Below are 15,299 nucleotides of genomic sequence, written 5' to 3'. Positions count from 1 at the left end.
CGAACAGAAATCGATTTGCTTGTTGGCTGATCTTAATTGGTCCCCCAATTCTGTGGTAAGTGGTAGTGTTCATGGCGCATGCGTTGACGGACTGAAGAATTCCCAATGTCAGGTGACCATCTCATTCTTCTTGCGGGAAACCATGAATTGAAACTAAAGTTCTGACACGTGTACGACAGTAGGGCCTACTGTAAATTTGTCAGGAGCCGTTGTAAGTTTCTTGAAAGCATTTTTATCACAGAATGAAGGCCATCCATCTGTAAGCTGAAACATTCAACAACATAAGATTTTAAAATCATTGCTCTTACCATGGAGGTATAAATAAGATTCTTATTTATACCTCCATGCTCTTACCTTTTTGATATTATTAGGCCTAGGCCTATATTATTTCAAATGAGTATGTTTGTTTCCGCCACTCTTTTATATAATAGGTTTAATGAATACATTATTATTATTATTATCATTGTTATTATTAATAAGAGGCAGAGGTGTATTTTTCTCGGCGGCATCAATGGCTATATACCGGTATACCTGTATCCGGAGATACAGGTTTTTGATACTCCTACGTCGTATATATACAACCGTTTGAAATATCGAGAGGCGGGGTATATTCAAAACCACTGATTAAGTCAGGATGTATGCCATCCTACTAATGTAATCGTTAACGTATTTGTGAAGGACTCTATGATTTGAGGGACTATCTTTCACTTTACACCACCCATGCACTATGCACACAATGTGCAGCTAACGTACGCCATGGTCATCCCCATCTATTAATAGACTTCAGCGCCAGTGACGTATAAACGACAAATCCCAAAACGAGGCCTTACCACAGAACTGGGGGACCAAATAATGATCAGCCAACAAGCAATGGTTTCAATTTTAGAAGTCATTCATCCAGTTTGTCGTCTATGTCATTGTTGTTTATACTTCAATCGTAATTGCGTTTGATGTGGCAGTAGCTTTGTGTCATAGTGCACATTTTGAACTCATCGCTGAACTAATTATATAGGTTGGTATTGTCGAAATTCTGCTATTTCTGATTCTATATATTCTCTCAAGTTTTTTTGTTGACATCCATCCGACAACAATGCACTGCATTCTGCATGTAAACAGTACAGTGCATTACCATTGCCATTGCTTTGGCATTTGCGAATGCTTTTATGTACTGAATCATGGTGATATGAGTGATATGATTATCATGGATGTACTGTACTCATTCTGCATTGTAGACAAGACTACGGTTGCAGCGGTCATAACTCAAAGTTTTACGATGTTTGTATTGGCAGACTGGTCACTCACGCGCAAAATTGCTCGACCAGAGACAGTCAAGAGTCCTGTCCCGTATGCGCGTGTGGCCGCAGTAAAGTAGTAGACAATGCTAACAGTCTACATCCTAAAATAGCATCGGAGGTCTTGTTATTGCCCACCATTTTCGTCACATCACATCAACACATCCAAACACGTTCAGTCACCTCATGAACAACTGAAAGAATATACCAACCAGCACATGATGGAGTATGCGTGCCCGTGATGATGTGGAACAGCACAGCAGTGCTGATGAATTGTTTTCCATTTTCTGGCGCATACTTGAACTGTGCCTCTACAGACATAAAGTTAATTTAACTGTTCATGATTAGACAGCCATCTAGCCCAGGCTATAATTCACCCTCCTCCCTTTTCAAGTCATTGTTGAATAATAAATAGACCATTTTGTAAAAGATCTTTCATTCTCTTTTCCAGGAATGTCCATAAGAAATGGTCTGTAAATACTAAGTATGGACGCCAAATTGACACAGTTTGTAGCAGAAACTGGGGCAGACCCAGGCTTGGCCAGAGATTTGTTGGAGGGTGAGTATTTGAAGCCATCATCTTCGATTGGCTTCCATATTTCTTTTCTTGTTGATATTGTTACACTTTATGTTGTAGCTATATGTTCTACTCTATAGTTGAACTGAGGATTTTTAAAAATGATCTTCCTGTCTAATCCTGAAGTCCCAATATTCATCATCATGGCCATCATCAAAAGTTAAAACATATTATAGGTTTTCCAACCACTGAAGCAACTGATCATGATAGTTCTGACCAAGTTACATGTAGGACTTAAAAATGGTAGAGGCCTTAACCACCAGTGAGGTAAGAACTTGGAAAGCCCTGAAAGCGGGACAAAAAATCAAATCTGTTCAGTGACTTAAGTCAGACGCTGACACAGACAGTCTACATGCTCCTTTTGCTATGTAATTCATGAAATGGAGTAATTTCATTTCAGGTTTTGCACTCAGATAATTCTTCCACATTGCTGGGTATTCACTGTTGCTGATTGGATTGTATTGTACTGTTACTACTCAAGTTTTGTTGTTATGTGATGGATATTGATTCCTGTACCTCCCTACTAGAATGGGATATATACGTTCCATGTGTAAATCATATTCATGTCATACATAGGGATTTGTGTGCTGGAGTCAGCACTGTCATCTCAACTGTCCTATGTTATCAATCGCATGGTACTTTGGGTGTCATGTGGTTGAGGTTGAAGTACCATACTCCCAGGGGTAGCATTACGTTCACAAGTTCATCACTTCATTCTGACGGTTTCAGACATTTTCAGTGCGGTGGGCAGTGACAGTGCTGAAGCACATTCCAACCTGCATTACAATGTAGATAATTGAATACTGACCCTGCACCAGGGTCAGGTGGATGGGATAGATTGTGCACAGTCAGACCTCACAGCTTTATCAATCTTGATGATTGGGTGTATTCAGTGCCGGCTGTCACTCGATTGATTTCTCTGTCCTTTAACAGAATCAATAATTTCAGGCCTGGGTTTGTTATCATCCGGGGCTGTCAGAGCCGTTGTGAGCTGTATCCTACGCACTTCATCCTGGGGACCTGGAGCAGATGTTTCAGCCTGGAGGAACCATCGACGTAAAATTGGTGGAATCCCGCCCAACTCTTCAGGTTTTGTTTGATATACCATCCCTACATCTGATGTAGTCCAACCAATTCTTCTCTATGCTCGACTGTTTCCAAATGTACCTCTTTGCTTCAGACAGATACCCAATGTGGACTGGACTCCCCTGCTCAGTTATTCTAGTGTTGGTAGACAGACTGCATGTCTTAGCCTACAACATCACTGTCTTTTGAATCTGAAATAAGTAGGTACTGGGTGGTGGCCAATCGTTTGGTTTGAGTTCCTACATTTTGATTTCCCATCACTTCCGTCAACTTCATAATGATCTACATATTCTATGTAGGGGTCTCCGATATTCTTGGGCAGACGTCTTGATCAGCATCATGTGATCTGGTATGTCGACTCATCATCAGATGATCTTGTGACAACTGAGCGTGTTATCCCTGGTCTCTGTAGTTCTCTCTCTCTCTCTTTCCCCATCACAACTTGTGTCTGTCGTTTGTGAATACTTGTACTGTAAATACTAAGTGTCAGTCAGATGTAACACTTGAAAATAACACTTGTTGAAATAGGATGATGAATCCTCAGGATTGGGACTCAACTATCAAGTGTGTGTCGCAGTATGTTAGTGCGTTTGTCAGACAGGGTATCTGGGCACATAGGCATAAGTAGTCTTGTTGATTGAAAGAATTTCTGGACGTGTGAAGAATATGGAAATTGAACTCTTTTAAGATACGGACAGGAGGACTGAGAGGTCAACATGTGCATTACATGCTTTAGCCTTGGACTCTCTCCTGAAGTGTCTTTCTACAAGCTCAAACCATGGAGACGCACTATGCCAGGTAAGTCGCATCAGTTTCATTGAACTAGGTAAGATAGGCTGACAGGCACACCCCAGCCAGCTTTAAAACTGTCAACACAGTATGTAGAAAGGGGAGTGATTCATAAAGAACTATGTGGTCATTAGCTGGTGCCTGGTGTAGGTGTCATTAGGGTAACATTAAATTCGTTGTGGTCCCTTAAAAGAAGATTTTTCGGATATATTCAGTCAGTGCTCTGATTACCATTGAAGAACTGTTTACTATTTGTCAATCACTCGGTATTAATCAGCTGATCGGTGGCCTAAATCATTATTGCTATCTTGGTGTTACAAGTTGAGCTCTGTCCTATTGTCGTCTTGGCCTTTAAATCTTCTCAGTTCAATGCATTGATATCCATTTTCAACAAATCTATGTATTTCTGCACCATGTATTGGATCAATCTGTTCTTTGTTGACTATTGAACATGGCTGGCATAGGCCCATGCATATTGGCTGCGGACATCTGTGGCATTATTCATAGCAACGTTTAGACCAGTGACAAACTGTCATGCATTTCTGATTCAATTACGGAAAGGATCACGAGAGATTCATCTACATCGTGGATGAATTGGTTCTTAATGGGGTGTATTTTCCCACGTCGGTCAGTGGTACACTCACTCGATGTATTATTGGGGTGATTGGTGGTGTGTGTGACTGTGAATGATTTGAGGTTGATTTGTAGGTTTACTTGTTCCCTCTCATCAGCAAACAGTATACTGTGTTTGTGGCTGCCAGGGTGGCTTCAGTCCTCCTTGTAACCTGTCTTCTGTCTCTTCCCATCCTTATTTGATGTGAACACACAGCTAACAGGAAACTTATCGTCGAGGAAACGAGTCTTATTCAGAAGACAGTGGGATTGTGAAATAATTAGCTGCAAAGTCACTAACCGCAAATTGTCAGATAATTGAACCCTCGCCATTCAGTTCCCAAATGAAGATTGAGATCTGATCCCCTACAGTTTTCGTTCGACTACATGTAAGTGCTGGCTGTATTCACTATTATAATTCAATTCATGCCTTCTGATGGCAATATCCTCTAGATGTGTGCTCAGCAGTGACGGTAGCACAAATTAATGAACAGATTCATCGACAAACTCTTTATTTCCATGGCATTATCACAGCCCATGGCGTTTGCCAAAGCTCCATGGCAGCTCCGTGGCTGCACCGCGCAGATCATTTCTAAATGTGGACAATCATTCTATGAAATTGGATGTATTGATCCACAGCATGGCATGCTTCCATGGTGGGTTGTTTATTTACATGCTGGGTGTGCAATATGTCCTATGGCTGTTAGATGCATTACAACAAAATGTACTAGTTTCACTTTGATTTCCCGTAATCTACACTGAATCAGCTACACCACTCCTACATGTAGCTATCATGGGATGAGCAATGGCGCATTATAATTCTCAAAAATCGGGATAATGGTTGACGTAAATGCTACTCGGTGATTATGATTATATGGAGTGGATTGTCGGCTTTGGCCAATCTGTGAAAACATTCTGATGCGTGGACTCTACTGTAAAAACTCTGGAGAACTCATTCAGTGTCACAGTGGTGAAAACTTGCAGTGAAAGATTTGAAACAGTCAATGCTGCCCATCATCCTACTCTCATATACATTATTTACCCTCTCTGGCCAATATAATTGTGCGTCATAGGTTGGGATGGTTCAATTATTGAAGCCACTGTGTTCATTGCTACCTTGATTCATATTCCAGGAGGACTTGGTATATGTTCAGTAATCAAACTCTGATCCGCAAACATTCATCTTGGCTTATCATCTGTGTCCTTCTTTCACTTTTCAATGGATTACCGGTAGTACAAATGTTGGTGGACCTGAAAGACTACGTTGTATTTTTATTATTGGGTTTTTTTGGACTGTGTCCACTCATTTAGTCATTCTTTAGTCGAAAAAACCATTGGTGATTTGAAGTGCATGATTGGTTTGAGGAATGGGGACTCGGGTTGACAGGGCCCATTTCCTCAAGACAAATTTGTTGATGAGTTTGTTTCCATGTTGTGTAAGAGACTTTGGTGTGTATTTGGTTTCATTATGTGTGGTTTGAAAGCAACTGACTGACAGCATGGTGGAAAATACATCCCTGATTTCAAATACATTACTAGGATATATCAATGAGAACGTTAGTCGAAAACAATGTGATTTCCTAAAACCTAGACCATGGGGTGTGGGGTATCCAAGTCCAGCGTCGTGTCACCATATCCTGGTGAAGCAGACGTTCCATTGACGAGGACTGACTCTGATCTCAGTAGCATTCGTACAGCGCGATCTGTCAAAGTTGGAATTAAACAGAACGACAGTCCAAATCAGACCTTTGGAGAAAGTGGCCGGTCTTCACCGACGGTGGGCGAGGCTTGGTCAGCGCATGATACTGGCTCTCCTTCTGCTTCATGCACTGCCTCTCCAGGATCAAGACGAACTAGACCTCAAGAAACTGGAACTACTCCGCTGACACTTTCTGAGGTATATGAAGAAAATGACGGTTCACGGAGCATAAAATTTAAACATAATAAAACTGACGCAAGACCCATAAGTCCAGGAAAGACTGAGGTTTCAAGTTTGAAGGGTTCAGAAGTCAACTTAGAGACTGAGATGAGTAAAGATAAAGCAGGGGCGGATTCAGCCACAGACAGCATGGCAGACCTGAGGGAGTTCCTTGGTCATAATTCATGGGAAGGTGAGTAGTTGTTGATTTCAGATTCAAGTAGTATTAGAGACTGATAACTGAAGCTTGAAAACTCACTGAACCTGCCGTCATGATTTCCGATAGCAGTAAAGTGCAGCCTTCCAGTAAATCTTTTTAGGAAGAGGACTTATCTGCACTTGAACCAGCAACTTGTCTGCAGTTGGCTCTATCCTGGACCATTGTAATCCAAGTGCTACTAGATCACATTGTCTGGCTAATTCAAGTCCTGCCACTATTGTTTTTATGGCATGATCTTGACACACTAAAGGTGGTGACAGCCTGAATATGAATACACCCATTCCAATAGAACATGGGAATGTGCGTAGGCCTTCATGAGGAGGATCAGTGTTCACAGCTCGCGGCTATTTTCTATAATACTCTCCGTTTTTGGTCACGTTTGTTTGATGTCTAAACAAGACCAGCGGCACATCATTGGCTTGGATACAACTCGGTATAGAGTTATCGCATAATCACTTTATTTGGAGGACATGTTCTTTGGTTGTCACCTTCTGTGGAAAGCACATCAGCAATTGTGGGGGACAACTTTGGGAGGCCAGTCTGGCTTGTGTTCCCTTGAGCTGACTGCTATTTTGTTGACCATCATAATCGTTGTGTGGAATTGGAAACACTGCTGAATTCTGGACCCTTTGTATCAAAATGTTGCAAAAGATTAAACAGAAATTTGCGGCTGTTTCGGAATCGAAATCGAAATCATTACGTCGGTACAAGAAGAGGCATAGTTTGCCAGAACCAGTCTCGCCTCCTTTGAAGGATTATTGTCTTCTTGGAATGGAACGGTCACAAACCTGGTGTCACCACGGTCTCTATCGCCCGGGTGGCAGACCAATGTCCTCTACGGTTGACCCATTTGTTTCACCTCAGAGGAGAGGTGAGTTTCTGTTGTGATCATTCGAAATTTGGTTCTACTCCCAACAGAAGCTACCACCACCAAACTTCGAAAAACAACAGCATTACTTCTGGTTTCTTGTTTTCTCCGTTGCACATGTTTTCCAGCCTTTGGAAGGGGGAGGACTTCGAATTGCAACATTACTTGGTTGGTTTTGCCATTTGTATACATAAGTTGTCTCCTGTGAGTTGTTTACAATTAACAAGCTCTCCATTTCTAGCAGTGTCCTCATATGTACATGCAGTTTTCTGGCAGTTGAAGAAGCCCTGTGACATTATTCAAATTGCACTTTATTGATGAATGATGAATAAGTTATCTCTCCATTTGCAGCCAGTGGAACAATAAATGACTCGATCCTGAGAGCTGAAGGACACCCTTGGGATTTCCAGTGTTTCCCTAATGCTGCAGTCTCATCAACAGGGGTGTTCATGGATTGGAAATGTTTACTTCGGGATGACTGGTTTCATGAAAACCCATCCATGGCCATCAAAATGAACAAAATGGACAGACGTCTAAAATTAACTTCTCTTTCAGGAATTTGCATACCAACCTTGTTACTCCCATTGGATCTAGCTTCCCGTATCTGTGGGGTTGGCCACACATCAAATTCTTCTGCTCGACAAACCCAGTTCTTCTACCATCAAGTGCTGATGTTGTGTCACTTTGTACCAATTTTGATTTTTTTCTTGCTATTTGTCATTTCAGGTAAGAATTGGGACATGGATGCATCCAGACATGCATATTACAATTTGCACCATGGTCGTGGCGATGCACAAAAAAAGGGTCAAAACCAACCTCCAAATTCGGGGTTGTCCTATAATAAACCTCCTCCTCTCCAGAAAGCCTATGCAATAGATGATGATGCAATACGTAAGTTATTCCCCATCAGTCATGTTCAGCGTTGGCTTCTTGCAATTTACGAGTCTAATCATTCCTTTTGCTTAAATTACTATCAGTGCGTGCTGCTTTTCAAAGTATCGCCAACAACTCAGAAAGTCAGTGTAGTGAAACCTTTGTTATGTATCCAAAGTGCATTGTATGATAATTGATATGGCTGTGTTTTGGTCTGACATGAAAGAGAGAATGTTTCAGTGGTAAATTAGTACGAGGCAGCCTGGTTTTTAATATGAACTTTGTGGATGGGGTATCATCCGAACCGACTAGTTACCTGCAGAAAAGTGATGCACTTTGCTGTTATAGTTTGTCTTCTCACCTAGGTCCATTTGAAGCAAGCATTGACTCCCGTCGTCTTGCGAGGGGGGCCAGAAATGGTAAGGTCGTGAAAAACTGTGCATTTTGAAATGATGATTTAGCACTGAAATTGAGATGTGAAATGAAATGCACCAGTAGCAAGTCATTCAATAATGTTGCGCTTGTTTTTGGGCCAGTGAAGACACTTCACTTTTTTCCAATAATTTTTCTGCACAATTTGTTTCATGCCATGTTTACAATTTACCATTTATTTTTTGACTCTTCACCTGCTTCCTGGTTTTGCATTCAATCTGACAAGTTGTTGAAGGTTCTGAATCGTGGGACTTTGCACATAAACAGGCTGGAAACTACAAGTTGGCCTTGATACAGCACTCACTTTTCTTTGATTCTGTTCATCATGGGCATAGCTTGTCCTCCTTTGGATTGAATTCATCCCAACCACCCTCAGGATTCTGACTGGATGGCACTGTCTGTGCAGTTTTAGAGTAAAAATTACTGGAAGATTAGAATAAAAGGTCTTGTGAACCGCCCAAGTTCATCTCCATTTGGCCAATAACCCAGGATAAGCTAAAGAGACTCCTCAACAGTGATGTCAATAGAACTATTGTGTTATTGTTGTCTCAATCAAAGTAACCCTTCTGAACTGAATGCTGATTATACGTGTGCTGTGCCTTGAGTGGGAATGAGATAGGCCGTGATTGTCAACCCATCCATGTTGCAGTACATTCCATTCTTGTCAACGAGACATCCCAAATCAATATTGATTCTATGAAAATTCAATAAGTCTGGCGGAGCGCCACTTCCACTACCGGCAGTTCGTGACTGTGGGGTGGATCACACATGTGGCAAGAGAAGGATCTTCCTGAGAATTAGATTGGTTTGGGTGTTAGGTCAATGGGCCGCACCCAGATGGGGTGTTGTTTCTGCTTAGCTCTGCGGAAGCCATAAATCAAGGCTTTGTGAGATCTCAGAACGAGTACCTGGTAGCTATCTCAGAACTAGGGTGTAGGCGTAACTTGACATGTAGGTATCATTATGTTAGATCCACTGCTTTTGACAGTATCTTGCGGGCACCGCAAATGAGATATTCTGGCTTTCACTCACTTCGTCTCACTTCCCTGAGATTGTTGCAAGTGCCTTTATAAGCCACTGGCATTGATTGGTTTGTATCTGGCATGTTTGATCAATGATTCTTGATATCTTATATTTGCAGCCAAGAAACTAAAGCGTGGGATGTCCAAGACGTTGGATAACATGTTCCTGGTGGATAAAGCCCACAACATCGTCCTCAGCGACGTGAAGGAGTCCAGTTTCGATCATACCAACTACTTCGTTGAGACGCCAGAGTTCACGTTCATGCTGCCAGACCTCACCTTGTACTCGGAGGACTTCCGGGCTTTCTTGGAGAAGGATTTGATTGAGACATCAACATTAGTGTCCCTGGAGCAAGCAGGTCGACTGAACTGGTGGGCAGATATTGGTGCTTGTCAGCGGTTACTTCCATTAGCCACGTCTGGTGATGGCAACTGCTTATTACATGCAGCCTCGTTAGGTGGGTAATACCAGTCGGATGCAGTACAGTTTGCATTGGCACATACATGTATCAAGTCAGCCTTGTTAGATCAGTATTATATGTCAGGTTCAGTAAGGTTTGAAGCAAATGGAGTGTGGGTCATGAATTTCAGGCCTCTCAGTTACATGATTCCTACACCGTATAACGGTGTAGGCCGTAAAGGATGTCCCCAAATTAGGTCTTTTTTTTTTTTTTAAATTTTTTTTATTAATAATATGACCCCCCTGAAGCGTTTTTTGACCCCTAACATAACCAAATCTCATCCAAATGGCCTAATTTTATAGTTTTACCCTAAAAATTATGATTTTTCAGGTGTATGTGATGATATCAGTCACTAACTTTGATTTATGACGTCGCTGTTCAGGCAAATTGGCGCGATGAAATGTCCCCAAATTAAGCTAAAAAGCAAAAAAACATGTCCCCCAAAATAGGCTAAAAAAATACAGGGTGTAGAGGTCTCCACGTAATTGAAAGGCCTGAATTTGGCATCTAAACTAAAGGCATGAAGTTGATAAGTTATTCAGTTACGTGTGAACTTTTTCAGGAATGTGGGGTTTCCATGATCGGCGGCTGACACTCAGGAAGGCACTCTTTAATACTATGTCCAACGGTGAAAATCATGGTGCTATTTGGAGAAGGTGGAGATGGCAGCAGATACTCTTCAACAGAGAGGTAAGATCTACGCTGTCCTACTTTCCTTTGAAGTTAGAATACCGGTATAGCAAGGATATTTTACATCAAAATCGCCTGATGCTGCAGATGCCTAAGGATACTCAACAAAAACAGTTCTAGTGCTCCCCTACACAAAAACTATTTTTAAGATCAGTTGCATCATGGTTAGAGTGCCAAGCTCATTCAATAAGGAGGCTCTGGGTTCAACTTATGTGTGTTTATTTGCAGGCTCAGTTGATATACTCTGAAGAAGAGTGGCAGAATGAATGGTCGTCCGTGCTCCATTTGGCCTCGGCTAAACCTCGATCACATCCAGGCAGGAAAAACAGCTGTTGTGATAGTGTTGCCACAAGAGGGTGAGTAGTTCTAGCTAAATGATCTCCTGAATTATATTACAATAAGTTCCCCTCTCTCCGAGAAGCTCACTCAACAAAAATGTTGTTTTTCAAAAGATGTGCCTATTGAAATGTATAGTTCATATATATAGCACTTCATACTGACCTGTAATATATGTAGATGGGGCTCCATTCCTGCTTGTTACATGTAGATGGGGCTCCATTCCTGCTTGTTACATGTAGATGGGGCTCCATTCCTGCTTGTTACATGTAGATAGATGCAGGTTTGCCTGTTCAATTTGTTCCTTTGACAACTTTCTTACAAGAATTTCTATTGTACTTCAGTGGTATGGAACGATTATCTGAGGAAGATAGTCCATTGTATGAAAGTTTAGAAGAGATCCACGTCTTTGTCCTTGCCCATGTCCTACGCCGACCAATTGTTGTTGTAGCAGACGTCATGCTGAAGGATTCCAATGGGGAAGCGTTGGCTCCTATACCGTTTGGTGGCATATACCTTCCATTGGATTGCGACCCCAAAGAGTGCCATCGGTCGCCGCTCGTGTTGACCTACGATGCTGCTCACTTCTCAGCTTTAGTTGCCATGGAAATGGAAACATCACCCGATGTCAAACCGAGGCTGCCAGGTTGGTATATGACTAGAAGTTGGCCTTTTCATTAGAGTCTTTTGACCCAAACTACCACAGATGGGAGGAGGCCTGAACATGTATGTCCTTTTACACCAACCCAGGCAATGACTTTCACACAAATGTACTGTTGTCTTACATCAATTTCTTCTCTTTTCAGCCGTGATTCCATTGATAGATCCAGATTTCAAGGTGCTTCCCCTCCATTTTGATGCCGATCCTGGACCAGACTTTGACTGGGAGAAAGATGAGCATAACCCGGACAAAACAAGAGCATTATATCTCAGTTCGGAACAGAAATTGGCACTTCTTGAACGCTACATGGACATCAAGAGGGTGTCAATTCCAAAATATGAAATTGACAACTTGGCGAATAGTAAGGAAAGTGTAAATACTAATGATAGTGATGAGTGTAAGTCGAGTAGTGGTTCTTGTGAATCTGAGGATTCAGTTGGAAACAAAGAGAAAAGTAAGGTGGCCAAACAAATGAACACTGTGGCCAAGCAGTTTGGTAGCATTGGCAAAACAATGAGTAAGAAACTCAAAAAGAATTTCGGGGGTATCACGAAGGCTATGAAGAGTGTGACGGGATCCGAGACACCTCAGCTGCGGACTCGTAGAGCGTCTGTGAGTGGCTCTCAGACGCAGAGCACGAATCTCTCGGTGACGGTTGAGATGCTGAAGGATAAGGAGCACATCCTGTGTGCCAAGTTAAGTAACAAACGAGCCAAGTACCAGGAGGAAATGATCAAGAACTATCTGCACTCGGCACATGAAAGGTTTGAATGTGACCGGGATATCAGGCGGAAGCGTGGCTCTGAGTTAAAGATGAAGATTGAACAGAAACGGCTGTCCCGGGAAACCATCAAGGGAGCTCCTGTTCAGTGCATCACACCGGGATGTAACATGTTTGGAACAGATGAGACAAGCTACTTGTGCTCATCCTGTTTCTCGCGCCAGAAACAAGAGGCCTTAAATTTCCAGAACTCACAAGGAGTCCAGAAAGACACTAAAACTAACCTTGTGACAATAGCCAACAGTGGTAGCGGTGGTGGACATGCTGGGGCCATTGGGAGGTCAAAGTTCTTTGCGGGAAAGGAGCCTGTGGTTCTGAGGAAAGAACCAGTTGCACAAAGTTCTAACAATCTGAACAATCAAGTGTCTTCTCAAACTGAAACCCTCCATTTGCGTAATTCTACCTTCTATGATGGTAGTCGGTCTCCCGAAACTCGGAGATCGTTACCTCCTGACGGAGGTGTCCAGAAATTGCCACCTGCATCTGGTGGGAATGTTTTACGCAGAAGTACTCCTGAATCGAGTCCTCGGATCATGAGGGTTCAGCACCAAGTGCAGACTGATGGTAATGTGGTCATCCCTGTCGTCCATACCAATCAGAGTCCGGGCCATGTCCAGCAGCGGCAGCCAGGGGTTGGGCGACAATCAGCTCCACTCACAGGGTATGACAATTTGGATTTGCAGATGAAATCCCAATGCAATATTGTCACTCCATCTCAGCATGCTGCTAATGAGGAACCACTCCAGTACTGCCGCTCAACTGGCTGTCGATTTTATGGAAGTGAGCAGTTTGGCTATCTGTGTTCAGGGTGTTACAAAGTGAAAGCAAAGAATCAGCCTGCTGTTGAAACCACGTACTCACGACAGACAAGGTTGTAATGGTTGACATGTCTGTGTACACTATGTGTATGGTATATGGTAAACCACCATGGATTGGTGTATTGGTCCTGTGTGTATGGATGCGTCACACTTGAGTGATGCATTACATCATGAGATCATTGACCGTGCTATCAATCATTGTGTAAGAAACCACCACTAAGTAGTCCATAGGGAAGTGGTTTGAACACATTGTTCTTGACTCTTTACACATTATTTCACAGTTGTATTGTTATCCATTCAAAACTCTCAACTGCTATCATTAGATCTTCCATTAAGTTAGTTCACAGTACAAGTAGGCTGTAGTCTGGAGACATGTACTCCCCAGAACATTCAGTTGGCTGTCCGTGAAAGGCCTCGGCCCTCTTGTTGATTGTTTTCTTCCTCTTTTTATTGCTCCATTGTATTCCCTGTCCAAATCTTGACAGCATTTAAAATATCATTAGACCAAGGTCACTTGGTTATATTGTTGTTGATTCATTTGTTTATTGTGATATTTTCATTTTTCTAAATTTTATATAAATTATGCAAAACCTTAAGATATGCATGATGGTGATGTCTCAAAGTGTTTTAAAAACCATGATTTAATTATAGGTAGTATGTATTTTATTTGAATGAAAAGGCAAGTAGAGAGTTGCATGTTGTTTGTTGTCCTGTTTATAACTTAACACTTATCACATTGAAACGATTATTCCATATCACAGTTTTGGTCTTGAAGAAATTTGTTCAATTCCTGCTGCTAAAGAATTCGATATCATAAGAAAAAGAGTTTTAGATAATTTGCAATTTCTGCCTCCTAATTTGTGTTCAAATTCTGAAAATTTTGAATAAAAGATTTTCACCTCATGTCAGTTTCTGGAGTTGACATTATATTCATGGACAGAATTACAATTCCAGCTGTTAGATATACGGGATATCGTTTGATATGTATTTACTTTAGCAATGTGTTCTGGGCCACCAGGTAGAGGTTGGCCATTGTGTACTTTGCTATTGATCATGTAAAACCAGGTTTACGAGAAATGTATATATATTGTTACGATGGCTAACATATCCTGATTATATGGGTTTGACTGTGTAGATGGAAAGTGTTCTAAGGGAAGAGTTAGAAAACCAAATTTGGTGTTCTCGGAGTACCTCTGTGTAATGTTATCCCATTTGGAGTGGATTAAATGCTGAGTACCCATCAGGTTTAGATTGGCTACAGGGTGTTTATAAAAACATGGCACACGGCTACCCTCTGTATCCTCTCTCTGTGTACCTCATAAGTTATATCAAGATGTTTATATGAAAAATGTATGAAATACAAACTGAAGGCCATATCATCTTTGTATAAGATTGTTAAGATGTTCATGTTTTGTAAGATATTGTAAATATAAAGATATGTTGCTATTGAGAAGCCCACAGAAAAAACTCAAAAAAGAGCCGCTTCACAGAACTTGCTTCTGTGATTTCTTCATGTGGTCATTTCAAATCGCAGTGCAAGCTCCTCAACAGTTAGTGAACGGACATGATGACAGCAGTGATGGCTCCTTTTGACCCACATTTTTGGCATGTCTTTTCAAACCAGTGGCAAAAACCTTGGCAGTATCATGTAAGATCCACTGATTTACTTGATGGAGTCCAAAACCTTCAGAAAGATGTCATCGTCAAGATAACTTGATACAACTTTGGGTTAAAAGCTGGATAATTTTACACTACTGTCACCAGTATAAAGATAAATGAAATAAAGGAACTGTTACAAAATATATCTTGTTTCCAATCTGTTTTCTGGATTACCCTGGAGAGGATGAATCCAAGGATGAACAC

The 15,299-nt window shown here is 41.6% G+C and overlaps 1 protein-coding gene across 7 annotated transcripts; it reads left to right on the top strand.

Annotated features, from left to right (window-relative positions):
- The first annotated feature begins 870 nt into the window (after positions 1 to 870).
- On the top strand, positions 871 to 15,238 carry LOC135483336 (OTU domain-containing protein 7B-like). Of its 7 annotated transcripts, none has more exons than XM_064764138.1 (8): positions 871 to 1,012; positions 1,744 to 1,851; positions 8,089 to 8,253; positions 9,809 to 10,147; positions 10,713 to 10,840; positions 11,069 to 11,196; positions 11,521 to 11,822; positions 11,983 to 15,238. In XM_064764138.1, the coding sequence occupies exons 2-8, from the start codon at positions 1,779 to 1,781 to the stop codon at positions 13,494 to 13,496; spliced, it is 2,649 nt and encodes an 882-aa protein (XP_064620208.1). In that variant the 5' UTR covers positions 871 to 1,012; positions 1,744 to 1,778; the 3' UTR covers positions 13,497 to 15,238. The 7 variants fall into 7 exon arrangements, with proteins under 7 accessions (XP_064620208.1, XP_064620205.1, XP_064620209.1 ...); XM_064764137.1 differs by lacking the exons at positions 871 to 1,012; positions 1,744 to 1,851 and adding exons at positions 2,911 to 2,958; positions 3,644 to 3,753; XM_064764135.1 differs by lacking the exons at positions 871 to 1,012; positions 1,744 to 1,851 and adding an exon at positions 2,876 to 3,753.
- The last annotated feature ends 61 nt before the right edge of the window (positions 15,239 to 15,299 follow it).

The sequence above is a fragment of the Lineus longissimus genome, chromosome 2 (genome assembly GCF_910592395.1).
Source record: "Lineus longissimus chromosome 2, tnLinLong1.2, whole genome shotgun sequence".
Lineage (NCBI taxonomy): Eukaryota > Metazoa > Nemertea > Pilidiophora > Heteronemertea > Lineidae > Lineus > Lineus longissimus.
Note: the sequence above shows the minus strand (reverse complement) of the source record. Positions and strands in the feature narration are given on the sequence as shown.